At 47.4% G+C, this 27,609-nt stretch overlaps 1 protein-coding gene across 7 annotated transcripts; it reads left to right on the top strand.

Moving 5' to 3' along the window:
* The first annotated feature begins 1,945 nt into the window (after positions 1-1,945).
* Positions 1,946-27,524, top strand: septin6 (septin 6). 7 transcript variants are annotated; one of them, XR_001478876.2, is made up of 11 exons: positions 1,946-2,053; positions 6,657-6,771; positions 8,679-8,874; positions 11,037-11,223; positions 13,364-13,525; positions 15,112-15,208; positions 16,128-16,296; positions 16,532-16,664; positions 16,894-17,081; positions 18,364-18,419; positions 21,472-22,360. XR_001478876.2 is itself a non-coding variant. In XM_015351580.2 (11 exons), exons 1-10 carry the CDS (start codon positions 2,024-2,026, stop codon positions 18,777-18,779), a joined length of 1,281 nt encoding a protein of 426 aa, XP_015207066.1. In that variant the 5' UTR covers positions 1,946-2,023; the 3' UTR covers positions 18,780-18,820; positions 25,913-27,524. The 7 variants fall into 7 exon arrangements, 6 of the variants coding, with proteins under 6 accessions (XP_015207066.1, XP_015207065.1, XP_015207064.1 ...); XM_015351580.2 differs by lacking the exons at positions 18,364-18,419; positions 21,472-22,360 and adding exons at positions 18,776-18,820; positions 25,913-27,524; XM_015351579.2 differs by lacking the exon at positions 18,364-18,419 and adding an exon at positions 18,776-18,820.
* Positions 27,525-27,609: the final 85 nt, after the last annotated feature.

The following is a 27,609-nucleotide window of genomic DNA, read 5'->3' as shown; positions in this document are numbered from 1 at the left end:
AGACCCGTAAATGTCTTGTGTAAATATTTGAAAATACTGCACACCCTGTTGTTCATATACACACTCTTCTTGTCTCCTGTATGAAGGTGCCGCCGGCCAATGAGGTTGAGTTACCAAGTGCAAGTCAGAGGCAGGAAAGGTTTGATCGCGCAAACTGAAAACGCGACACGGAACTAGGCAGGTGGGCGAGGTGGGCTGCGCCGTCTCGACGTGCGCCCGAAGTCCACAGCAGATCTCGGCGTGTTCACTTTGCTCGAATCTCTAACTGCGGGACGGTACGGTCAATTGTTCGGATAGGAGGGCGTTTCCCAATTAGGGGGTACGTAAATAGGCAGGATTCTCTAGCGTGGATCAAAACACGAGAAACCCCTCCGGCGCTTCCTTCTCTAGTCCACTGATAAGCTTCCTGAGAACTTGAGAATGATCGCATTTCCTGCTGATTTACACTCTTGAGTCTTGGCATCTCGCAGACGTCAGCTTCCCAGGTCCTGTCTGTATCTGCCCCCCTAGTCGCGTGCTGAATAGAGCTCATCCACAGGCGGAGGCGGTGATGTCAGACACCTGGTTTGTTTCTCTTAATCCTGGTTTATCCATATATCGGCAAGACGTGTTCATGATTCGCACACACGCGCTGTTTATTGAGCTAGAACATAAAGAAACGCTATAACACAAGAGCATAACAAGACAGTGGAGGTCATTCGGGTCACACTACTGCAGCAGCCGTTGGGGTTTTACTAGATAATGTATCCGAGGGCCTCATCCAGCCTTTCCTTGAAAGGAGCTCCAGTCTCCCACACCCCTTCTGGTAAAGCAACGTTTTCTTCAGCAAGTCGAGGATGAAGATGTTGGAAATAACACGATTCAACAGGGGGTATTTCTCAAATTTAAAACTGTGCAGAACACAAAACGTCCAGACCAGCAGGCAGGGGTCAACGGTGTCTGTTATGGACGCCAGCCTTACTGGTGATGAAGAGCCCAGGAGGCACAGCGGCGGCAGCAGACACGGGCGTCCCCCGGTCCAGGACTGGCAACCGCTGCAACAGAGAAGGATTTGGACGGCACGCACGTCAGAACCTCGGGCAGAAGCCAGAACCCGCCCCGGTGCTGCTGGAGTCGTTCTTAATTGATTGCAGAGAGCGAAACGGAGTTTGGTGGGATTTCTGATATGTTCTCTAATGATTAACGTACATATTAAAATACACATATGACGGAAAATAGAACAACAACGGAAGGTTCCTATCCCCAGCAACAGTTCGCTTTCCCTAGGCCCAGAAGACCGTTTCCTGCTCTTCCAGCAGAGGTGCCCCTCAGGCGAGGCGGTCTGGGACGGTCCTGCGACGCACGCGTGTTGTCTGCGCAATACTGTATTCTAGGTCAGGCGGAGGGGTCCGGCGGCGTAGGAATAAATGGCCAAAAACTCATTATCCACAACATGCTCCAAACAAATACAGAGAAACTATTTAATACAGAGAAACTTCATGGGAACAGGAACTCCTGAATTTGTACACACGTTTCTCCGCTGGTGTAAAGGTCTGTTAGAACGCCCGTTGTGCTGTGTTATTTACATACGCGAACAAATGATGTCAAAAACCCTAATGGCAGCCGAGCTCCCGAACAGTTACACGCAAGGCGGTGTGCATGAGGCAAGGCAGCGCTAACACGCACTTTTCTTTCACCCGCCTGGGACGCAAAGGCGTGAATTTTTAAACTTCAGGGCCTGTTCCCCACCTCATCACAGCAGAACGAACCATTTGGGGGGGGAATTGGAAGGGGGGGGACGCAGGGAAGACAGCGGATTAAAATCTCACCGATGAAAAGGGGATGATCAAAGATCGCTTTTTTTCTTTGCGTGTTGGACGTTGGCGGGAGGAGGGGCCATGTTCCGGCCGGGGCGTGCGGCGGGGCCGGGGCGGCCGGTGTGACGGGGGCGGCGCGGCCCCCGCTGTGGCACCGCCCTTGGGCCGCCCCGCGCTCGCGGCTCCGCGCTGCTTCCTGTTCGGCGACACTGCGAGACGCTGCAGCCATGGCGGCCACGGAGATCGCTCGGCAAGCGGTGAGTGTCTCTAGCCCCGGGGCTCCAGCGCTGCTGTCTGCCCGGGGAGGCAGAGCCGGTCCGAAACCCACCGTCTGCACGCCCTGCACGGCCGGGGTGCGAGGTTACCGGTCGCGGGCTGTAGCGCCAGACACCGTCAGCCCCTCATTTATTCTCCAGTGTAGCGAGTCACGGAAAGGGAAACGTTATATTTTTTCTTCCAGTAGAGGCTGGTAAAAAAAAAACAACAACAACTCCTCGCATCTTAATCCCGGTGAATGATATGTCTGTCGTGTGTTTTTAGTGATGGGTTTGAACGGGTTTTGGTTTTATTCTTAATCGATAAACCATGCGATTGTTTGTTTTTTTTTTTCATGTGGATAAGATCAGCCGCTATATAAAACCGGTATCTTCCTATCGGCTCGGCGAATATTTCAGGTGTGTTATAATGCGCGTTTCGTTTTCGTTGCACACGTCCGTGGATGTACACACAGACGAAAAATTAGAACAGTCTTGTCCGACATCGGTGTGGGACGATCATGCCCGATTCCGCTATTGAACGGTCCTGCGGCCGCCTGTCTCATTGGCTGGCTGGGCGTAGTCTTATCTGCCGTACTGTAATTCAATTAACTCAAGCGGATTAAAGCTAAGCGACCAAAAAAAAAACAACCCAACAACAACAACAACGACGGATGCGTCGGTGGGTTTCGTGCTTTTTTTAGTTGTGGAAAGGTGTGCGGGAGAGTTTCCCGGCGATGGCCGGAGAAGAAGGCAACACTGTTGCAGATGAGCGAAGGGGCCGGATACAGTAAATTGACTCTGGAGCGCCTGGTTCGCAGGGCTCGCCAGCTGCACGCCAGCTCGGAAACACTGAGCGGAGGAAACGACACTCGTTTTTGCGCCGTGCGTTCAGATTTAAAGATATTTTTTCCCCCCCGTGTCTTCACTTTATGTAGGACCCCAAGGCCGGTTTATTTAGATTGCTGAGGCCCAGGTGTCAGTGCAGATGGGCACCCACAGATCAGGACTATACAGGACTCGCCCGGGCTGCCCGGGTGGTTTCCGCAGCAGGCCTTGGTGACCTGGGGGTGCTGTTGAGTTTAAACACATGGCCTCCCACTGCCAGGGCCGTTTGTGTGTGAGGAAGCTCTTCTCCCCTGATGGCATGTCTGAGACCGGCCTGTTGGAGTTGGCGTAGTCACGCTTGCTTGCCACCTCTGTAAAAGTGGCGGAGTAGTGAAGATGTTCTTTCATGTTCGATTTGACGAGCCACAGTAAAACTCCACCTGAAACAAACAAAAAAACTTTGTTGATGTATTTTGGGAACCTTAAAGGTTTGAATAGTTTTTTTTACTGAATTCTTAATCATGTATGCCTTTGAATGGTTTTACTTGATTGTATCCCATTATAATTCCTGATTGTCTGCTCAGAGGGGTTTGTGTCTGGTTCCATAGATTTGTGTCTACAATAACTATCTTTATTTTAATTTGCTTTGCATTTGCTGTAGTCATCTTTTGATCAAATTGCGAATATAAGACATCAGTGCCCAGTTTTAAACGGTGTATAGTAGTGTCATATGTGCTGATCATGATGTTTCACAACCGTTTTAAATCCCTTCTTTTTTGATTAACATTGAACCACACAAGAAATGTTTTACAATGCTGTTTGCTGGACTGTTGACTGATTAGTCAGTTCAGTTTTCTGCTTTGCATGATCTATAGCCTTAAATACTGTTGCTTTACTGCTGACAGTCTTTCAATCAAAATCTTGTTGTTTTTGAATGGCAATGCTGTCTAGTAAGACTAATAATAATAATAATAATAATAATAATAATTGTTTACACTTATATAGCGCTTTTCTGGACACTCCCCTCAAAGCGCTTTACAGGTAATGGGGATCCCCTCCACCACCACCAGTGTGCAGCACAACATTTCTTGTGATGACACATAAACAATAACTTTATTCCTTAAAAGTTACAATTCAGCCTGTTGTTATTGATACTCGAAGACCTTTCAGTGCTGTCTGAGACAGAAGAATAAATTGGACACAGAAATGTTCTGTTACCCGTGTCCACTCAGGGTTTTTTTCTTCAGTGGGTATCTAGGCCCCCTGGTTGGGGGAGTGCAGGTTAGCACAGAATAGCTGGTGACTGAAGTGTCGTGCCTGTCTGTGCCTCCCCACTCCTGAGTGGCAGAGGGAGCTGTCCTGGGTGATCAGGAGGCCGAGTTTGAACTGTGTGCCCTCGGTGGGTGTGTGAGACAGACTGGTTTCCCAGGGGTCTTGAGTACTGAGTATTGGGACTGGCGTCTGCATGGAAAGAGAGCAGTAGTTGTGCTCACTGCTGGCTCTAGTACTGTATTGACACACACTGGAGTGTGCGAAACGTTCTAGCCGTCTCGACTGAGGGTCAGGCCCTGCAGTCTCCCGCTGTGATTGAGGTGTTAAGGAAGATTCTTTTTTGTGAGCATATCTGATAGATGGGATATCTTTTACACTTTGGCAATTAGAGACTTGTACCATGGCATCTTAAACGCAGCGTTGAATGAAAGCCCAGTACTCGCCAAAGCTGTTGTAACAGGCATGGCCCTCTGTTCAAGTCTTGCTAACCTTCGAGGTGTCTGTGCTTGTTGTGGATTCCCGCTTGCAGGTGCGAGCAGTCGAGCGTGCCGCGCTCTCCCCTCTGTTTGTGTGTCCAGCTGGAGACGCGGGACAGGAGAACGCTCGGTCCCAGCCCCGCTCGGCTTTCGGGACCCTGTAATGGCGTCTGCTCTGTCCGCCCGTCCTGGGGGGCCTGTGTCCTGCGGGTCCTCTCGTGGAACGTTTTCTGCGGAAGATGAAGTAGCCGTGAACATTCAGGACTTTCCGGATATGTAAATTGCGGTTTGGCAGGCTGCCTCAGCAGCTCGAATTCTCAACGAGGTTAACAGACAGGAAACAGGAAGTGAGCAGCAGACAACAGCCAGGCTGCCACTGGAGCACCTTGTACGGTATGAGACGGCAGCACCGATGGAGGCTGCGAGCTTGAGGCGGGGGGGGGTGACCAGAAGCTGCGGTGCAACGGGCCTTCCTGCCCCATCCCTGCGCTCAAGCAGGCGGTCGGCGTGCTCTTGCGCATGTCACTCCGCCAGGAGTTTCACGCCTGGGACTGGCCCTGATAGATCTCTCATCCACCCCGAGCGAAAATCAGCACCTCGGCTGCACGAAAAACAAGCCAAAGGACTCAGCCTGGACGTGTATGTGCAGTTGATGTTCCAGTGTGTTTCTGGGAAAGCTCTTCGCCTCGGGCCCTGTGTGGGGGTGTGCTTTGATGAGCTGGGGCTACTTCCTGAGAGACCTGTCCTGGAACGGCACTCCTCCCGTCACAGTCCAAGTTTCCAGTGTTGCAGAGAGCTTCAGTGAAACACGCTTCACCGCCTGAAAATGTTCCTTGAGTTTTTACCAACCAGGCACGCGCAGTTTATAGCGCATGCTCGTTCTGTTCGTGAGCATTAAGAAGCTGGTCCAGGTTATTGCAGAGGTCTAGACTCTTAGTTTGTAGAAAGCTGATTGAAAGAATATATTGAACAACAAGATGCAAATGTGACAGTTATGCTGTGACGTGTTCAACCTGAGGCTCATTGAACATTTGTGGGATCCGTTGTGATGATGTGAGACATCTGTGTGAGCAGTGAACACATGCTTGTCCAGACTGCATGAGAGGAATGGGCCAGAGGAATCACAGGTACACAGCTTGCATTGGTGCCAGCAGACGTCACATACTCCTCGTCTGTGAGTCTCACAGCAGACGGTTAACCAGCCTAGCTGATGAGAAGTGTTCACCTGGATGTTGAATTTACGTTATGTCATGGCATTTCAAACACATGACAGTGTTCCTGCTACAAAAAAGATCAATTTGTGCTTTGAGCAGCCACCTTTAAAGGAGCTACTGTATATAAAAAGTTTATTTTTATTTTCCTGATAAATTTGTGAATTTGTGAAGTTATGAGAGATAGGGTGTCTTTTGTTGCCTAAGAATAAAGGGAACAGACAGATCTTATTGCTGTACTGGTGTGATTTTTAAAGGTTTGCAGCGAACTGTGATCCAGCTAACGTCCATCTGACCAGCGTTAGTGCTGAGATTCGTGACTGCATCATGACACTAGCTGACTGCTGTTGGCTGAGCACTTCTGAGGTTTGGGTTGGATTGCTCTCTTGGTGCTCTGTGACACAGCGCCCCCTGTGGCCCCCCAGGTGCTTGCATTCGTGCAGGGCAATCAGTGAGGGGCTCCTCTTACCACCTGTGAGGTGGTGGAAGCCGTGTGGCTCTCAGGCGAGCGAGTCAGAGCCCACACTTCCTCATTTTCTTCCCCAGTGTGCGGTCGCAGGTTTCACACCCGTGAATCGAGATTTGAAAAGCACGTCTCTTCCAAATTAAGTCTGAAAAATAACCGGTGATTCTATATTTGATTAAGTATATATTGCTAATGAAATTCTGTATGCTTTCTCACTTTCATGTAAAAATGTTCATGTTAAGAAATGAAGTTGTCAAATTCTGTTTTCATTCCCTGATTTTGTAATGAGGGGTGCCTAAGTTGAGCTGCATTTGCAGCGTCCTGTCTGAGCTAACTGTGTGTGTTTCCTTCAGGGAGAAGGTGCACGGTCCATCCCCCTGTCCGGCCATGTGGGCTTTGACAGCATGCCTGACCAGCTGGTCAACAAGTCCGTCAATCATGGCTTCTGCTTCAACATCCTCTGCGTGGGTGAGTCCGACTCTGTACCAGTGTCATTCTTGTGAAGGGCTTAAACCAGGTAAACCCAGGACTGTTTCCATTGTGTGGCCATTCATTTTCCACACAGCCGAGGTCACAGGCTACTTGCCTGTCAGTCCCACAGTAGATGGTTGTCCAGCCTGTTAAAGCTGTTTCTGAAGATGACGCAGTTCCTTTTATGTCTTCCAAGCGCTCATGTGTTGATCCTGTAGAGGGCGTCTTGAGTGGCTGCTGGTCTTGCAGGATTATTGTCAGCCTGAAGATAATTTTGCGTCCATCTCTTGCCTTCACTTGTCTGGTTTTCTATAAATGTCTGTGCTGCTCTGTTTCTTGACTTGTAAACTGTGCCCTGAAGATGTTTGTGCTTGCATACTTGACATGTTGTTCTTAGATCCATAACAGCCCAGTGAGGTCATGGAATTAAAGTCCTAATGAAGTGGAAATGTATCTTCCAGTGCACTGTGGGAAGCAGAGTGCGCAGAGCAGCTGGATGCTGTGACCTTTTCACTTCCTCTTCTCCGCTGCCTGTGACATGTAACGATGAAGAAACACAGCAGCTCCTGTCTCGACTGTGAAACAAACAAGCCGTCTTTTCTAGCGATTCTCATAGCCCAGCTCTGCAAGAGAGCAGTGACGTGCCGCCATTGCACTTGAAAATCGCTGGTTATTTGGGGACGTGCAGCATACAACAATAAAATGATGAAATCTAGTAAAGGAATGAAAAACCGCATGGTTTAACAGTTAATGACTAGTTTGTGAGGTTTAGTGTTGTTAATGGTTTTAAAACTGAACCTCATGAAATCTCATTCCTTCTTGGTTTTTCCCCCCAGCAGTGTTTTTGTTTTAAACTCTTATCAAATAACTGAATTTCTAAATCATCCAGCATGTATTGAATATACTGTATATGAAAAGAAGCTACTTTAGTCTGGAGGAGCTTCAAGCACATCACATGTTTTACATCTGGATCTGTTTGTTGGATTTGAAAGGAATACTTTTGGAATATTTTTGTGGAAGCCTGCATGTGCCTTCGAGTTTAGTGCAAAGAAAGAGCTGTAGCAACATATGGCTGTGGTATGAGTATCTGAGGATGTTGAAATAGTGGCCTTATTTTGAGTTCATATTGGTCATTTATCATTGCGAGTTCTCCTCTGTTGTTTGTGGGTATGTTATTCCCAGTATAAAAGCTCTCTCCTTTCTGTTTGGAGCTGATTCTCTGCCAGACAAGACTGTTCGTTTTTGCCAAGATGTGCTGAACTCTTCTTAGTGGTTTTCTCTTGAGGCTAAACACAAAGGCCCCTCACACTCTGACCTCACACATTGGAGTGGAAGAGCCAATATGTAGTTTCTCAGGGATTCCCTGGTTTCAGAGCTTTTTCCACTTTTAACTCAGTGCGGCATCTTTCCAATTTCAGTGTGCCTGTTCAGTATGTGTGCAACATTGGCCTGGTTTGTGTGATGTAAGGGTGCAACATGCATTAAACAATACCTCTTCTTGAATTTATAAAATAATGAATCCAGTACATTTGTATAGCAGTTTTCATCCCACAGTCTTGCTGAACATCTCACATACAGCCCAGTTCTTCCACCACTGAACTGCAGCAGCCATTCTGCTCCAGAAGTCCCACTGCACAGCAGACCAGGTGGAGACACGAGAAGCTGCTTGCACAGTTTAATTAAGGGTGGGAGTAGGGAGGCCAGGTAGGAATTTAGCTCGAACAGGAGTTTAGCCCTTAGCCAGGGCTAAGACCCCTGCTCTTATGAACAATGTCATAACTCAGATCCTACCATACCGTTCATAAGAGCAGGGGTGTTAGCCATGTTGTTAAATGTCAGGACTTTACCTGAAGGACAGCACCTCCTGCATCTGTGTCCTGAGCCTGCTGGTTTCCTGGTTTCAGGCGAGACGGGCCTGGGCAAGTCCACCCTGATGGACACGCTCTTCAACACCAAGTTTGAGGGGGAGCCCACCCAGCACAATCAGCCCGGCGTGCAGCTCAGGTCCAACACCTACGAGCTGCAGGAGAGCAACGTGCGTCTGAAGCTCACCATGGTCAACACTGTGGGCTTCGGAGACCAGATCAACAAGGAGGACAGGTAGGGGCTTTCTGGGGGCACTGTACCCCTTTCCTCTTTACTCCTCTGATGGGTTGCGTCTCAGTCTGAGCAATTTCAGGGGGAGAAACTGCTCGCTTTTACAGTGAACATATGCTGATTTATTTTCCCATGGTTAATTTGCATTGAATAACCGGCCAGTGTTCAGGAACAGCAAGAATATTGCTGTCTGCCACGCCAGAGCTTTTTAAATGTTATTTCCTGTTTCCATGATCCAGTTTTGCTCTCAGTGAGAGCTGTGTAGAGAGTTCAGAGCTCAGAAGAGTTTACTCCACACTCATTTTATTTGCTGCATCAATCCAGCATTCAGAACGCCTTGTTTTTTTGCCGACAGTAGAATACTTTTGAAAAGGGCAGAGGAGCCCGATTAGATAAAATCTTATCTCCATTTATGCACATGCAGAGTCGCAATGGGCAAATACTGAGCTGTTTTTTCAAGCTAGATGCGTTGTGGTTGCGTTGTGCTGGGCTGTGCTCCAGGGGCTGCACCTTGCTTGGATCTAGAATTGTGCAAAGTGCTTGAAACTAGTGGTTTTCTGTTGCTTCATGCAGAGACGTACCGATATTGTAATGGCAGAAGTGTTCAGCAGTAATGGGCTGTTCGTACGCGGAGGTACGGGTTGGGAACGGGGAGTACTCTCAACTCCTGCGGTCCAGGCATGTGCTGGTTGGAGTCCCGTTGTGATAGTAGCTGACTGAGTCTGGAAGTAGCACAGGTGACCAAGCAGTAGGGTGCGCTGGAGCTGTGGCACTCGTCTTGAGTCGGCTCCACCAGTCCTCCAGTTGGTGCCGAGGCACTGTGGCAGCCAGGGTGTCCACAGTGGCAGAAGGCAGTGGCAAGAGGTTGTAGGCTCAGTGCTTCTACTTTGCTTGTTCAAGAGAGGAACCAAGTGGGTTTCAGCCAGATAGATCCAGCAGGATTGCGGCCTCTACAGAGGCTGTAGAGCGCAGCTGACTCTTCAGAGTGAAACACGAGGACATGCAATAGGTGGAAACCATGTGGAAGTGAGAACAGCCAGCACTTCTTTACCCAAGGGGTTTTGGGTGTACGGAACGAATTGCCTCTCCAGAGGTACCCCGTTCCCCGGCTTCTGGGTGAGATTCACAGATCAATTACCTTCATGACCTCCTCAGCTTTGTAACTGTTCTTGTGAGTTGAGATAAAAACAAAAATACAGTAACAGGCAATTCCAAGCCTGAAGAGCGAGTGGGGTTGGAGGATGGAAGTATGTAAGACAGCCTGCTGGAGCTCCGCACATGTGTGTTGGAAATAGAGGGGTCCCAGTGCTGTTCAGCATTCCCAGCTTGTGTCCATCCTTGCTCTTCTGCCACCGCAGACATATCTGGGTTTGTTTGCTTTCATTTCTTTGATCTCAGTTTGTCATCTCTAGGAGAAGACTAAAGTATTCTAACCTTTATCCTGCTCGTTCTAGTCATGTGCTGGGAACGTCTATAAAGGTTCCTGCTCACGGTGAAGAGCCTAGTTTTTACTGTTGATAAAGACATTTGTCTCAGACCTCTATCCTGTTTCATTGTCCATTTTATCCATAGAGAATCTCGGGTTAACTTTATAAATTGGTATAACAAGTCTGAACAAGTACACGTGTGCAGTCATGAGCTAAAATGAACCGCAGCTTAGTTGCAGGGTGTTTTTTTTATTCGGTCACTACTGCGGTTTTCCTTTGAAGTCCAGCAGCCTCTCTGAGGGAGGTGCTGAGTCCCCTGGGCCCTTTCCACTCTGCCTGATGGTTTGCATCTGATGAACCACATGGTGACCTTGCATAATTGTGTTCGAGGATCTGAGAATCGCTGCTCAGCTGCAGGAGCGCTGTGTTTGGAGAAAGTTTTGTGTTGTAGTCTGTTTTATCTCCTTTATCTTCTTTTCTGTTGGAAAAGCATTGGTAGCTTCAGAAACTTAGTCGCATACAGAATTATGTTTTATCAGGAGCGATCAGTTTGGTGTCACAGTTTGTAGTTCTGCCAGCCTTTGGCCTTTGTCCAAATACAACATGTAGAACACTTGAATGGGTCCATAATACAGCTTTGATTAAAGCATTGATACACAATGACCCTGCATCCTGGTACCTTCCCACCAAAGCACTAGTTTCCATCTGCTTGTTTTTTTTTGTCCCCCGGTCGTAAAGCTACAAGCCCATCGTGGAGTTCATCGACACGCAGTTCGAGGCCTATCTGCAGGAGGAGCTGAAGATCAAGCGCACGCTCCACAGTTACCATGACAGTCGCATCCATGCCTGCCTGTACTTCATCGCCCCCACCGGCCACTCGCTCAAGTCCCTCGACCTGGTCACCATGAAGAAGCTGGACAGCAAGGTAAACCCCCAGGGTGCTCCGGAGGGCGTGGGCAGCTGGGAGTCCAGAGAAACACCAGAGCTGAACTCAGTGAAAGTAACTGCAGAGCAGTCATGATGAGCAGAATTTACAGCAGTGAACTGAGCTCTGGAATACCTTTCTTCTTTGCATACTGAAGCTGGCATAGTGACAGGCAGAATGACAGAACAGGTAATAGTCTTTTGCAGGGCTATGAAAAGATTTTACTCTCAGCTGAATCTGTGAAAATGATGAGCTGTTAGTGATCAATCTGGGTCATAAGTATCTTGGGGAGATGGAGGCAGTGTTACTTTCAACAACTAGCAGACCACAGTGCTCTGTGCTCCTAGCAGTGCATAGAGACACCTTGGTAACTGATCCCTGAAAATCCCACAGTGCTGGCATTTGTTTGCTCCTGCACTGCAGAAACTTCTAATGAGCTGCTGGTGTTGTGGGTCCATTCAGCGTGCTGAGCCAGTCAGAGGTGGATTTATGCAGGCTGCTCGTGAGCCCTCAGCCCTCCAGCAGTGGTTGCCTACAGCGGTCTTGTGTTGCCAGGGCAGCTGTGCCTTGTCTGAGGCTTTCTGTTCGTCTTCCTCAAGTGCAGGGGCTCTGGATCGTCAGCTCTCACTCTTGGATGTAGAGCAGAGAGGGAGGGAGGGTCTTTATTTTATCCTTCCGCTCTCCTGTTAGAGTTGTCTGTTTAAGTTTTCTTTCAATAAAAGCTGAAGAACACTAGCTGGGATTGGAGAACAAAAAACACAAAAGAAATGTATGAGCTGCCGAAGTAGTAACGCAGGAGTGCTTGTGTTGTGGCCCGAGTGTTTGTGTCAGGGGCCCGCTGTACACAGCAGGTCATTGAGAACCCAAGGTAGCGGAAATGTAGCAAACTGGGCTTTCAGAAATGGTCACGTGACCTCAATCCCTGTCCCATTAGAATTGTCCAGTCGCAAAATCGAATAGCACCACAGTGGTATCGTGGAGGGGTTGGATTAGTTAGCAAGCTGAGGGAGCAGCGCAGTGAAGTACGCTTCTGCTGGGCCCGCTGGCAGCTGCCAGCAGAGGTGAAATCCAGCTGTGTGCCCCAGCTGCGCTGCCTGGCAGTGCCCGTGTTCGGACTGGTGGCCGGGTGGGTTCTGGTCTTGAAACATTTGTCGCAGCCCATTGTGCGGCTTCGAGCCAAGCCTGCAGAATGAGTTAGCTGCTTCAGTTTCATGGATGCGTCCAAAACAGTGAACATTATGGTACTGTATATGCAGGCTTGGTAGTATTCAGTGTATATTTTTTCAACACACAAAATACCGTGATGAAGCATCAGTCCTTTTAATCTAATATTAATTCGATGATTCTACTATTAATGTGCTTATTTTGCTAATTATCCAGAAGAAGCATATGTTTTTTTTCTTTTAAAAGTATTCAAACTGCTTCAGTGCTTCAAAGACTGAAAACGTGAGCATTTTATAAGTCTCCCCCTTTTTCTTTGTTGAAGATTAAAAAGATGTGTCCCCCACTGTGACCAAATTAAGTTATTTTAAGTTCCAGATCAATCCACAAACTTTCACATAAAATAGACGGATTAATTAGCGGGTTTCAGTTTAAAGGGAGATGGTCTACCACTTCTGGAGAGAGCCAGAAAAGGCAATTAATGTCTGGTAGTTGGACTCAACAACTAACCTGAAAAGATAACAGGTGCATAGTACAATGTTTGCAGACAGACTGTGAACATTGAAAAGTGCAAAACCTACCAGGGGGTCTCAAGTGCTGAAGAGACTTGGAGGTATACAACACAGTATATGAAACCGGTGTGTAGTGCACGTTCTGTCTTGCACTGGCCAGATGTTTTCTTTATTAAAGCCAAGGATGACGCTGGCTTGGAGTTTTAAAGCTCTTCCATTTAGCGTAATGGTATGTTTAACTGAAGAGCTGCCCAGATCCTGCTGGGGTAATAGCAGTTTGATACTGCCGGGCTGTAGGCTGCTTATTAGACTTTCTACTACAGTACTAATTACTCGCCTCTCAGCTGTGAGCTTGTGACGTAAGTGGATTGAACATGTACACATCCCACTAGGGCAGATATTGACTGCTTGATTGCTATGAAAGTTTTTTTTCTCCCCCCCCCCCCCCCCCCCCGACCCCGCCCCAGGTTAACATAATTCCCATCATTGCCAAATCGGACGCGATCTCGAAGAGCGAGCTGACCAAGTTCAAGATCAAGATCACCAGCGAGCTGGTCAGCAACGGCGTGCAGATCTACCAGTTCCCCACCGACGACGAGACCGTGGCCGAGATCAACTCCACCATGAACGTAAGGCTGGCGGTGTGGTCGTCTTCTCTCAAATCAGTCAAAGAAAGTTGATTTGCTTCCAAATCCTTTTCTGCTATGATGGTCCCTCAGCCTTAGTAGTGTCAGAGGCTGCTGTCACTTTTTCTTACACAAGCGAGCCTGGGTTTTCACTTCATTGTTTAATTGTTAACGCAGTGGCGAGAGAGAGAGTGGAAAATCCAATTAAAAAAAAACAGTTACAAGGTTTTCCATCCGCCGTGCCAAATGCTCTGCTCTCTGGATCCTTCCTTGTGGCGGTTTGGAGTCTTTGAGCTCCCCAGTGTCCTCCAAGCTGATTTAGTTTTTGAAGGCCTATTGTGTTTGTGTGTCTGCCTATATATCTATCATCAGGACTGGACTCGAGCCAGATTCCCTGTGTAAAAGAGAACTAGGCTATTGTCCACACCAACCTTCTTATTTGTTTGGACCTAAGCGGTCAGCTTCCCACATCCCAGTGCCTCAAGCTAGGAATAGCCAGGGTCAGGCGTGAATGTGAGGCCAGGAGAGCTTTAACCACGAGGAAGGACCTTTACAAATCCCCACCAGCAAGTGGCTGTACAGCTGTCCACTAGACTCGCGCCTGGTTCATCGGCTTATTGCTGCAGCCCTCCAGTTCCCCCGCTCCACAGCAAGGTCACGTGTCCAGTCGATGCAGTGGGCACCCCAGGCAGCTTCACTTAAAAACCAATAGAAATTACGTCTGTGTGCTTCTCTGCAGTTGGGTGTCAGTACACGTTAGTCAGCTGGGGGGGGGGGCTGGCTGGGCTGATCTGCTTCTCCTGTGTTTCCTTAAGAGTGCAGGCATGTTCTCACAGTCGCTGGTCTCTTTCTCTGTGCAGGGAGGGGGTGTTTTGTCTGCCTGGAAGGTTTCATGGTTACTAGACTTTGTAAATAGTTCTTGATAGGTAGCGTCCTTCTGTGTGGTTCACTGATTGCAGCCTTGTGCTTCGGGTACTAGGGTTGTGCGCAGGCAGTGGGCAGGTTTGGAGCGACCTGTTTTATTTTTTTTGCTAGCAGTAATTAGGTTCTCTCTGCTGAGGTCTATAATTTCTTGAATCAGCGTCGTGATTCTAGACCGCGTCTGAAGTGGAATGAAAAGAAATTGTGTCACTGTCGAGCTGAAGTAATCTGACAGACTCTTGACAGGTTTGCAGACCCATGCAAACATCCATTACCTGTACATGCACAAGAAATGGCGCATGGGTTGTGAATTGTACTGTGCTCAGGACCCCAATGTGATCTGTACGTCTTTCAATCAAATTCCTTCCTTTCATAGACACAGGCAAGCGATCTAACAAGTACAATCCATGCAAAATCAAAGAAATAAGTGATTTTTCTAAAGTGGGTACAGAATTAGACTGGCACTGGAGTGCAGATGTGCAGTTACGTTAGAAAGCGAGGTGGGCACACAGCGAAGAACATGAGGCACAGTTCTGGAAATGGTTTTGAACGGGGGTGTGATGTTCTCTTCCCCTGGGAAGACGTGGCTGCTGTGAGGCCCTGCCTCTCGCGTCCCTCCTGCCCTTCCGGAGGCTGACGGGGGGCTGTGTGCCGGGGGTGTTTTCCAGGGCCATTTGCCATTCGCGGTGGTTGGAAGCACGGAGGAAGTGAAGATCGGGAACAAGATGGTGAAGGCGCGCCAGTACCCCTGGGGGACGGTGCAGGGTGAGTTGCTGTCACGTCCCAGGCAGGAAACGAGAGAGATTCTCCGGCGGCTGGGCCTGGGCTGGACCGTCCTGCAGCCCAGAGGCTCAGCGCTTGCCGGTGCCTCTGTGTGTCTTGCTCTTTATCAGGCAGGATCAAGAATTTCCTCATTTACAGCTCCACCCTCTCCCTTAACTGGAATCCACCAGAAGCTCAAGAGTGGCGTCTCTTCTGTGTGCTCTGTGTCTGTGATGCAGAAGACACAGAAGAGAGTCTTGGTCGTCAGTGTCTGATCTGGTGGGAACGAGAGCAGCCCACACATGCACGTTGGCAGAAACAAAATTAAAATCTACTGGCCAGCGCCGGCAGTGAAACGATGAGCAGAGGGAAGAGCTTTCAGAGCGTTGCAGGTCCCGGTGGAGCTCTGGGCGGTGTGTGTGCGCAGGGCTGTGCCGCGCTGCGCCCCAGGGCAGCGGGAGCAGGGAAGGGCTGCCTCCTTGGCATTGCTGCTGGCCTTCGCTGCCTGTGTGGGCAGCAGGCACACAGCGGTGTGGCTCACACCGGGCAGAGCTTCCTGGTACTGACCAGCTCTGCCTGCTCTGCTCCTCTCGTCCTGCAGCCAGTTAACTCAGGTCCAGTGACACCGGAGCACAAGCGTTCTGTCCTGAGTCCTTATCTAGTCTGTTTAAGCAACCTGTGTGGAGTCTGTTACTGGACTTGATTGATTGGTTTTTATCACCCCACTGTGGCCAGCCGTGTGCAGTACAGACTGCTCTTGCAGGGGTTTCTGAGTCTGGGCTGCGGGAGGCAGGCCGGTGCTAAACCCCACTGGGCTGCTTCTGTTGCTCTCTGCTTGTGTGGGGGGGGCGGAGCAGAGCGGGGGGGGCGCGCAGCCGGAGAGCCCTGAGAAACAGAGCCGCTGTGTCTCTGTCGCTCCCAGTGGAGAACGAGAACCACTGCGACTTCGTGAAGCTGCGGGAGATGCTGATCCGCGTCAACATGGAGGACCTGCGGGAGCAGACCCACACGCGCCATTATGAGCTGTACCGCCGCTGCAAGCTGGAGGAGATGGGCTTCAAGGACACCGACCCCGACAGCAAGCCCTTCAGGTCAGTGAGCCGGCCCGCGCCCGGGCCGTTCTGTTACTTTAAATGGACTTCCAGTCTGCGCTGGAACCTTTTCAGTTGAATTGCCCATATTCGTCAGGTTAAGCTGTAATTCATTTGGTCGCGATGCCTGTAGACTGTCCTGTTGGGCGGTGATCTGCAGCTGGCGCTGCTCGATCCGCGTTCGCTCGGTGATACTGGCAACTCCACCCCCCACCCTTTCCTCTCTGCGCCGCAGCCTGCAGGAGACCTACGAGGCCAAGCGGAACGAGTTCATGGGCGAGCTGCAGAAGAAGGAGGAGGAGATGCGCCAGATGTTCGTCCAGAGGGTGAAGGAGAAAGAAGCGGAGCTCAAGGAAGCAGAGAAAGAGGTCGGGCCTGTTGCTGTGCGTTTCTGTCCCCTTTCCAAAGGCAGGTCTTTGCACAGGATGATGGCAGTGCTGAATATTCAGGTTGACTTTCCTAATCCGTGTCCCACCACCCTCAGTCCACAAGCGTGCACCAGAGCCCCAGAAGGTGGCGTGGCCATGCGGTCTCGCGCGTGCGTTAGTGTCTGCCTCCTCCACACAGCTGCCATAACGTGCTTGTCCTCGCCCCCAGCTCCACGAGAAGTTCGACCGCCTGAAGAAGCTGCACCAGGAGGAGAAGAAGAAGCTGGAGGACAAGAAGAAGGTCTTGGACGACGAAGTGAACGCCTTCAAGCAGAGGAAGACCGCCACAGAGCTGCTGCAGTCCCAGGGGCAGCCAGGGGGCTCGCAGACTCTAAAGAGGGAGAAGGAGAGAAAAAAGTAAGTATGCCCCCCTCCCCTCCCCCCCACCACAGAACACCCTCTGCAAGCCCGGTCTGGGCGCTGTCTGCCCCGATGGGCCGTCTAACACCGTCTGAACTGGCCCTGTGTGCGACGGGTGCCCTGTGCTCACCCTGCGGGCGAGTCCTGCTCTGTGACCGGGGGGGTTGTGTCAGAGTCCTGCCCTCGGTGTCCTGCAGTGAACGGAGGTGCTCTGTGCGGCAGCAGACTAAAGCAGCTGGCTCTGCCTGCAGCTGTGCCATTTGAAAACAGGAGTATATAATATTAATGAACGGGTGGGAGACAAGTTCTAACATTCTCCATTTTCTTTTCTGTCTGAATATTTACATGCTAATTTGTTTTGCAGCATTCTTTCAGGTATTACAAGCATGGTTTGCTTTTCTTCGCATTATTTCTTAGCTCACTGCATATTTTCAAACATATTTTGGAGTTATATCATTACAACATAGTATGTTTTTTTTACTTATTTTTAGCATTAAGAACATGTGGGACAGTGTGATTGGGCAGAACTTGACACTTCCTATAGGTGTCTTGTGAAGCTGAGAATGTTACGAAATGCTTAAGTGTGGTTTGCTTGATCTTTCGAGGGTTTCGGATCTGGGGGTTAAAGATGTATTTTTTAAAGATGTGAATTCATCGTTGTTTACATTACTCAGCCTGCTGAAAGTGTGTCTCTTCATGCATTACTCTTCCTCAGTTAGCCTGGTTCTTTTCGTTTCTCGTGGCTATGCTGCAGTAGTTTCACAGACCCTGCGTAGCACTGATTTTGCACAGCCTCCTGTTCATACAGGGAAACAGCAGGTACTGGTGAGAGCTCTGGGCTCCAGACCAGAGAGCCATTAGTTCAGCTCCCAGGTGGGACACTGAGCAAGGCCCTTCACTCACTGCTGTGTTTGTGGATCTGCAGTTCATAACCGCAGAAGACCGGTTGCTCTCTAATAACTGACCTGGTGAAGTAGAGGAATAGAAACAAAGCTGGGTCAGGGTCGGTGAAACCAGTCCTTTTCGGTGTTTTTTGTTGTTTTTCCTTTCTGATGCCTAAGTGTGGAGGGATTTGTAAGGAAGAAAGAAATCTAAATAGCGTGGTCTTGAGGGATGGTGGTTCGTGGTGCATTGCTCTCTGGAGGAGGCCTGTCTGACGCAGGCAGTGACTAGTTAGTGTGTGGGGCCCTGAGTGGAGCAGGGGTGCAGATGCCCACTAGTGCGGCCTCCTGCCAGCCCCGTTTCACTCATCGCTGTGCGCTGTGGTTGTCTGTTCAAGCTGATTTTACAAGACCACCCGGACTCCCGAGGAAAAGAAGCCATTGCATTAAAAAGGTTCATTCTTCGTTTATTTCTTATTGTGTCACTGCTGACATTGTCGGACGTTCTCTTTCCGCCACACAGCCCCGTCTATCTGTCGTAAAGCACTGTAGGGTCTCTCATGTTCAGCTCTTCGTCATCGAGCGTCGATGGGTTACTGGTCAAAGCCGCGCTCCTCTCGCTGCGGTTTCCAGATCTCGACCTGCAGGCCCAGCGGGGGCTCCTGCCTGGGTCAGTGGGCTCCGCGGCTGACCTTTGCCCTTCTGTCAGGACCGGCGTGGCGGGCTTTGTGCAGTAACCCAGCGCTCGCTGCGAAGCATGTTCCAGAGTCCTTGCCATCCTCAGCTTGTCACGTGTGTACTGTTTTACAGTTAATCCGGCCGCTCGCTGCATGGCGCATGACCGCCCTTGTCCTGGTAAGGCTTGTTCACTAACACTGCTCATAGCAATGAGAACGAATGAAAGGTCGAAACTGCGGCAAGACAGCTTGCACAACGCACGTTCGTCCGTGTCGGACTCCTGATCTCAACGAAGGCTCGGGCCTCGTGAGGGGTTGAGGTGGAAAAAAGCCCTGGTGTGTGAAACTAGAGGGCAGAGCTGGGGAATCCTGTTTGCTCTCTCTCCCTGCAGAGCCTGCAGCCTGGGGCGACAGGGCAGAGGTGGAACTGACAGGGAGTGTCAGTTTCTCAAGAGGGGCTGCATAGGCATCTCTTGTAGAATGCAGCTCAGAGGGGCTGCATAGGCATCTCTTGTAGAATGCAGCTCAGACAGGAACTGCGAGTGCAGGTGTTTGTAAAGAGTGATGTAAAGGTACTTTCCATGTTTGCCATACGGTGTTGAGAATTTCTTACATTTTTGTCACCTGGCCCTTTCTTCATTTTAAACCTTCAGAAGCTGTACCCTGCCTGTATACAGCACGCCATTTTCCTGGGTGGTTTCACATTTTAATCTGAGCAGCAGTCCCCCCCGATTGTTTCAGGTGCAGGTCGCCTGTGCCTGGTTCTGCAGCATTGGTGGCCCTGCTTTGTTTTCTGATCTGTTAGGATAAGTTCAAGTTTGTCATTCCAGCCATATACAAGTATAGAGTGCGGCGAGATAGCGTTCTCCAGACACTGACAAGACAATGCTATAGACAGTGTAGACATAGACATTTCAGACAGGGTACAGGGTACATAAAGTGCAATGTGCAGCGTGCAATTTACGTTACAGGATTGTGCAAAGAATACGTCAGACAGTATGCCTGACATTAGGCAAAGAAAACATGGCCTCTCCCTGTTGTCCGTTTCGGTCAGCCTGACAAGACATGAGCACAGACCTCTGCACAATGAATAGTTTCCCGGACTGTGCAGAGCGCTGGAGCTCCTGTTACACTCTTCTGATACGTGTTCATGCTCTTCCCTTGGAAAGATGAGCAGGAGAATGAGGGACTTGAGGGAGTTGCACTGGGAAGGAAACGGTGGCAGTAAATTCAGGCCGTGGTATATAGTCCAGCTAGTGCCAGGCACCAAGTATATTACTGCCCCCGCAGTGTGCTGTTCCTGCCTCCTCCTGCTCCTCCAACAATATGCTATTGTGGGGTCTCCCTGTTGTTCGTTGACGCTGAACAAATGTCGATTCAGATCAGGTCCCACAACAGTCCCGCACTTCAGAAGCATCTCCAACAAAGGCTCATCCCTGTTGTGTTTTTGTATCTCTTTCTGAAACGGATCGACTTTCAGTGGATGTTTAATTCTGTCCCCCCCCCCCCCACCTTAGCTTAAAAAGTTCTGATTTGTTTTCCCTCTCGTTGTTTTATCTGCCGGAGAGAAAGAAAAGGCTTTTAACGAGACATCTGCTTCGCCATTTCCTGTGGGCCATTTTTAGCCCAGAGCTGCCAGCGTTTTGTGTTCTGTAGAGGATGGAGAAGTAATTCTTGATCTGGCTTTGAAACAGTGGTGAAATTAAAGCAACATGTGAATGCCGAAAGTGGAAATACGTGTGTGGAGGCTTTTTGTCTAGAGAATAAAACATGAATAGATTGGGATTAGGGGTTGGTTAGGTTGTGATAAACCGACAAAATGTCTCTCAATCTGAAATAATTCTGTAGTTCTATTGTAGCTAGGACAGACCCTAGGAGTTGAGCACAGAGAGGAGATGAGGCTGTGATCTCAGTTGAAGTTGAACTGGAGGGTCTTCATTTTGGATTGATTGCAAGAGCAGGATTAAAACAGTATTGTCACCACTAACCTGAGCCTGTTTTTGTACTCAAGTGACATTGCCTTGGATCTGTTGTTGGAATACCTGGACTGTTCTCAGACTAATTTCATACGAAAAGAAGACCGTTGCTCTTTAATTACGGCTGACGCTCGCTTTAGAGAAGAAACATAGTCGGCCTTGATTTGAACAGTCCTCCATTCCAGTCACCAGTTACACTTTAGTTTGCATCTCAAAACTTTCTCCATCCCAATTTTCTTTTCTTGCTGATGTGATCTAGTTCCTCTTGGTTCTTGTTTTGGAACTTGTAGATCAGTATTTTTAGAATGTGACCTGCTTTCCTAAATTATGAATTGATGTGCTAAACTCCAGGATTCCCCATAGTCATTTAATTTGTTTCTTATCTACAGGACTTTCCTGTTTGTGAGCACTTTGCAGGTTGACACGTAAAATGTAATAAGTGTTTCTCCATCTTCTGTTGTGATGTGTTGGCTAATACAGGCAGATTTCCTGTGCCTGCGCAGTAGGCCAGAGGCCCTTCATCCTAGTGAATTTCTGTTTCTTTGAGTAGAGGAACATTCTGAATGGTTCTCAGTGTGCTTTCTTTTAAGATCTGGAGTTGGAGGTAAATCACTGTTAGTGCAAAATGCGAAAAATGGCCGCAGTAGCGATGCAGAACTTATCATGTTTATTATACATCTAAGAATAAGTCCTCCTTATTTGATCTCATTGCTATACAAATTGATTTGCATGATTCATTGTACAGATAAACCACTAACTGACATACTTTTTTTTGCTGTTTTATAAAAATTATACAATTTAATGATTACGTAACCCCTAGAAAACATTAACCCTCCTTCTCTTTCGTTTCCAGTTCAGGCTTCCTGTAGAAAGTCCTTCCCCAGCAAGCTGTGAATGAGTTTTCACCCCATTTGTTCCCAGCAGTGCTGCTGTGTGTCTTGTCTTCCCATCCCCACTCTCAGTTTAAAACACAAGCACCCCCAAAACCACATGGCTGTGCTAAGCAGAAGAAACCAGCAATAACTGTGAATGGGACTGCTCATTTCATGTTTTTGAAGCATTTTTATATAAAATTGTTAGCTTTTTTTTTTCTTTTGACACCTTGCATAGTTCGTGTGTGCTGTAACATTAACATTTGTGATTGTTGGCTCAAATAAAATAAACATCGGTTGTGAGGTGCAGTACTTAGTACAATACAGACTTGGACTCGTTTATTTTACCCCTTTAATAAGGTGGAGGTTGGTCCTAAAAATTAACACCGTTTAATCCTTTCAAAAGATTTAATTACATCTCTTGTTTAATGTATCTGAAATTCTGGTATTGGAGTAGAGCTCGTTCATTTCAGTTCTTCCAGTCTGAAGCCTTACAGCTTTTATGACCCGATGTTTCTTTATTTGAACTTTTTTTCCACATTTTGCATGTGCAGTTAGTAGAGCTTTCTAGTCATGTTAAGAGCCATACCTCATTTTTTGTTTTTTAATATATTAAAAGCACATCTGTATTAGAAGAAGAGCTTCACGATGACACGTTGTGGCTATTGTATAATGCTGAAGATTTTATACCAAATATGTTTGAAATCTTTTAACCAATGAAGTGTTTTTATTATTCTGTGTATAAGCACAAAATCCGGCCCAATGCATACCGAGCGGTATGATCTGAAGGAACCCAGTTTAATTGTGTATCAGTGTTTGCATTAAACATCCATACGTTCTTGAAGGAAATAAAAGGTGATGTACATCAAACACTTTTACTGGTTGCCAAAGTCTTTGTGTTCATTTAAATATAGATCTTTTTCCATTTTGTGTTACTCTTTTTGTGCCATCTGTAGAGTCCGGTTGCCATGTTGGGACTAGGGTGGGAGTTTCACAAAGACTGGTCCGTAGTTACTCTGTTTAAGTTCCTCTTTGTTTCGGAAGACAGGAATGATATCAGTATAAGAATTTTAGTATTGACATTCTTAGTTATGTAAAGAAAAATCCTCAGCCTTTTCCGATTAATCCTCAAAAAAACAAGTCAAAATAATTACAGCATAATCTGAGGACAGGTTTCTTCCGTATCATTTCAGCCTTCACTGTGGGTTGACGGTAATGTATTTTTAAAGATGGGTTATCTGACAGTTTCTTTTTTTTTTACAGAATGCTTTCGGAATTTACTGCCTGGTCATTGACTTAGTCGAAACTTTGTTTTGCATTATTTGTAAACCTTGAGTTTTTTTTATGAGGATGTTGCAGACTTGTCCCGTTTAGTAATTTACTAACAGTTCATTTATCCGGGGACTCTGACCAGGCCTGGGGTGTGGAGAGGGTTTCTAGTTGAGCTCTTTAGGTTCCGATGGGCAGATTAGCTTCTCCCTCTTCTTGGTCCAAACCAGAAATTAGAGACTGATGTTGTCTTGAAGCAGTAGTGATGCAGGGATGTCAGATTTCAGCAGTGGTGCCCTCTCCTGTCCCCAGTTTCAGACATTCCCAGTGGAAGTGGGGAGTCTGTCACTCGAGTGCCGTATCTCTTGATTGCATGCGCTCTGTGGGCAGGCTGCTATTCTTACTGCACTCAGGTCCTGCGCAGTGCACTGTCGAACCCTGGGCTGGCTCTCCTCACGTCCTCACACCCTGGGCCAGCAGGTGGAAAACGGCTTTCGGTTTTGACCTTTTTATTTCCCCCCGCAGAAAGGACTGGCTTCTCCAGGGAGCGTTCTCCCATGTTTTATGGCTGCAGTCATTTTCAGTGTCTTGGGGAGAACCCCAAGGTGTGCAGCTTGGGTACCCCTTTGCAGCGTGTGAGGTTCTGCAATAGTATTTTTTTTTTCCTGCACAAAATAAGAGAATAAAGTCCATTGTGTCACAGGTCATGGCCCGAGGAAGAGCTCGCCGTGTGCCTCCTGGACTTGGAGCACGCAAGAACTCGGCAGTCTTGTGCGTCTCTGCTGGCGCGTGGGCTCTTAGCATCCTTCCCTGTTCTTTCCATTTCTCCTGCCTTCCCCGTCTCCTCCTGGGAGACGCCTCCCAGCCTTCTCATCTCTCCCCCTCTCTCTCTCTCTCTCTGTTTTGTTTTTCCAGCTTTCTGTGGTAATGTTTCTGAACACCCCAGCTCCCCCCCTTCAGGGTGACGGAGGGGGTGTGACCGGGCTCTGGCTGGTCGGGGCACAGCTCTTTGAGACTGTCCGTCAGGCAGACCTGCTGCACACAGGGCCAGAGATCAGCGCAGCCCTAGTCCTTGACTGGCTGCTTCTCCAAGGCTCGTGTTTGGGTTGTCTGAAATTCTCTGGGCTGCTCTCCAACGGCATACTGCTTTTCCCCACACTGTTATTCTCTGAATCATTAAGAATGTATTGATCACCCATTTTGTCCTCATTAATCATACCTAAGATGTTTCAGCGAGCAGACGTCTGTAAAGCTATGGAAGTGAACTTAATAGAGTCAAATAGAAATAAATTCAACTAAAATGTTAACTGATGCTTTTTGGAAAGAGTGGGTTCAATGGGCTTAAAAGGATTCTGATTTTAAGTACAGTTCAATTTGAATCTTTTCCATCCTAATTAGTGATCAATGATGAGTGGGTTGGAGTTGTAATCGCTTACTGTGTGCATGTTTCTCACTCCTGGCCTTTCGAAGAGTCTTGAGTTTTTTGTCTCTCACTTTGACCTTCATTTTATTTTGCTGAGGTGGTATTTGTAGGACATGACGTAATGAATATTTGATCCATTTTTTTAACTCTGCTTTGAGGATCTCAAAGGTTCCAAGTACTTTGTTAGGTCTTCATTAATAACATTGGGTTTAAAATAACTAAAAAAAAGTCTCTTTTTTTTTTAACGTTGAAGTCTGACTGTTTGATTAGACTTTGATTACATGTGTTTATTTGTGGCGGTAGTGCTTAAAAGAACCATCTATGGGGAAAGGTGATTTGAAATATTTCTGCAAAAAAAAAATAGAAAAAGAAATTGGTGTTTTTAGCCAGGGTTTTTTTTATTTTACAGTTCCTCAAGTCCATCAAAGCAAAAAAAACAGTCACACTATAAAATGGATCATGGTGTGAAAGATGGGCATTTTAACTGGATTGCTATATTGAAGCTGGGGATGGGGGAGGTGTAATTGATCAGTATGTCTTCATTGAATTATGATGGGGGTCTCACTCTCTTTCCCACATTCCTCAGTCTTTTCAGGACTTGGGCATTGTTGGGCTCTGATCCAGGTTTCTGGAATCACTGGTTGTTCAGGTTCCTGTCAGGCTGGTGTTCATTGCTGTGTGTGTATTTACTTTCCTTTGCAGTACTCCCTGGCTCTGCACAGAGTAGTTGCTCCGCTCCAGGCTTTACTAAGGAACCAGGTGTTGTCTTTATTGTTAATGCGACCAAGGGCCAAGGAGACAGAATATCAGCACTACACCCACACCCATGTTATCGGGAAAGAATAAGCTATTTCAATATTGTATTTTGTTTCACAGTACTGCATTTTCTACTAACTGCATAACAGAAAGCATGTTCTGCCTGATCATTCTTAAAAATTGCAGACTTGATCCTGTTTGCATCTTGCTTTTCGTACTTTGTTAGTTAGCTGCGCCCTGCCATGGCAGTCATAGCGATTTTCATCTGCTTTTTTAAAATATATTTATATAAACCATTGTTGTTAACAGTATAATCAGTAGTTTTCCAAGGAGCCTCACTTTTGCTATTTAATTGGTGTGCCAGAACTCAACCACTTTCTAGTGTTGTTTCTACCAATGACGCAAGTTGAACTTCAGCAGTTGCACAGGGGACACCAGAATGACTTGCCCTATTCCAGGGATCACGTTTTTATACAATTTCTAGAAAGTGGTTAAGCAGTATCTTAGTTCTATGCCTATAAAGATAAGAACAGTGTGAATGTTGTGCAATAATTTAAAATGAATAATGATTAATATTAGGTTGCAAGAGACTTGGTTTAGATTAGAAGTAATTAAAACATCAGCTTTAAAACGAGCATGTTTTTTTTTATCAGAAATGTAAAGATTGGTGTTGCAGAGACCCAAAACAAAGCTGTGTTCTGCTGGGCTGTGTGTTGCAGTGTGTGGATAACCTTGTTGGTGATCTGAGTAGTGAGCAGATATGCGAGTGCTGTTTGCCTGCCCTGCTTTGTGTCTCCTGCAGTCCTGGGAGAGGTGTGGTGCCCGCAGGGCTCAGCGTGTGGTCAGATCGGGGAGAAGGTGGGAAGTGGGCCCCTCCCGACCCCCGCGACCTGTGAGCCCACACCTGCAGGAACTGCTTTCACTGGCTGCTTCGTCTCCTCTGATAACCTGCACTGTGTTTCTCTCTCCTCTAGCTTCTTTTAATCTGTCTTGGTCGCCTGTCTGAAGAGGGGATTGCAGCTTCAACAAGAATTAGGCATCCTCCCTATCCTCCCCACCCCAGTTCTTTGTACAAGTGTGGTTTTTCACTCTCATCCTGTATGCCCTGTTGAGCTTAACCACATGTGTGCCTGACATGGTATTTTACACAGAAATCCACACTGCCGAATCCTAGATGTTGGAGGGCTTGTTCTACACTTGGGCTCTCTGGTCACTCTTTGGGTCAACTTTAGGACTGTTGAAAGGAAAGCAGCGTACTGAATGGTTAGCTTCCATGTTATCTACAGCCACTGTTGCTTGGAGAAAGCATATTGCTCTCTTCACTCAGAAAACAGAATTGACTGAAAAAAAGTTTCCAGCTAACTACACGGATCAGGATTTGTGTAGTTCGTAAGTGTTGTCAAAAATATTTCTGTCAGACCTTCATGATTTTAAATAAACGTTGTAATACAATAGAAATGTATCAGTGTGTATCTTGTTTTCGATTCTATTCAAAAAACACTTATATCCCAAAATAGGTTTAGAACCTGTGAGAGTATAGAGCATTCAGTTTCCATGACAGAAAATAGTTTGCCATATGCTGGTTTAATTTAAAAGAATGCAGTCCTCAACACATTTGTATTTCAATAGTCTTTCTTGAAACATGCATCCAGTGTAACTGGTTCGATCTTGATTTTAAAAAAAAAACTTTTACTGCACTAGTGAACTTGTGCACTCGACTTGCACAGCCTCTGGGTGAACTTGGACCTCAGTTTACTCGGCCTGTGCTGTGAGCGACTACCGGGCAGCGTCTTGTAAAAACGAGTTTGAGCTCAAAGGGGACAAGGAGATGGGTGTGTTGAACATCATACTTGGTACAGGTTGGGCATGGCTCAGCTTAAAATTGAAGTTTTTCTGTTTAGAGAATATGCAGATTTCATGCTAGGAAAATCCAGAATATAAAGCTATTAGATGTTCTTTTTTTTTTTTCCTTGAAGTTTAGTACCACACGTTGTTAAATACCATGTGGGCCACATAGGGCACCTTTTACAACATGTGCTTTCAGTATTTCCTGCCTAATCTGTATCGTCTGCATGTCTACTGAGCGCTGTGTTCCATCTAACTTGTTTTGATCAGTGTCTTTTATTTTGGAATAGTTACATTCTGCACTGCTTGTTTTGACAGAGGAGATTCTGTTTGGAACCAGCTGTACCTCTGTTTCACACGCGGCAGCTGTAATGTGTCATTTCAATTGATCTCTGCAAACTTGCCAAATTTTACAATTTAACCTCACGGCTTGGCAACTGTAATTGATCAGGTTGTGCAGAAGGGCCGAGCAACACAAAACGCTGTAAACTAGTTTACTTACATACTTCAGAGGGAATCTATTTTGTGAAGCAACAGGCCTATAGGAGTGGAGCCTTGTCTATTGACTCAACAATATTGTATAATTACTGTTTTCATTCTGTTAAATCTTTCCAGAAAGGAAAAAAAATTGTCATCGATTTTAATTCCATGTAACCCAGCTCCCTATATTGACTTGTTAAATATTTTGTTGTAGTTTGATGCCAGTGGTGTACATTTTCAATAAAAAATATGAAAACTAAACTGGTTTTATGGACCTTGATGTCTGCTCGCTGCAGTCTGCTGATCTTTGGTTTGTATGTAGCGCCCTCTGGGGGTCAAGTGCTTT

Source organism: Lepisosteus oculatus, chromosome 8 (assembly GCF_040954835.1).
Source record: "Lepisosteus oculatus isolate fLepOcu1 chromosome 8, fLepOcu1.hap2, whole genome shotgun sequence".
NCBI lineage: Eukaryota > Metazoa > Chordata > Actinopteri > Semionotiformes > Lepisosteidae > Lepisosteus > Lepisosteus oculatus.
The sequence above is the reverse complement of the archived record's forward strand: the minus strand, read 5'-3'. Positions and strand labels throughout refer to the sequence as shown.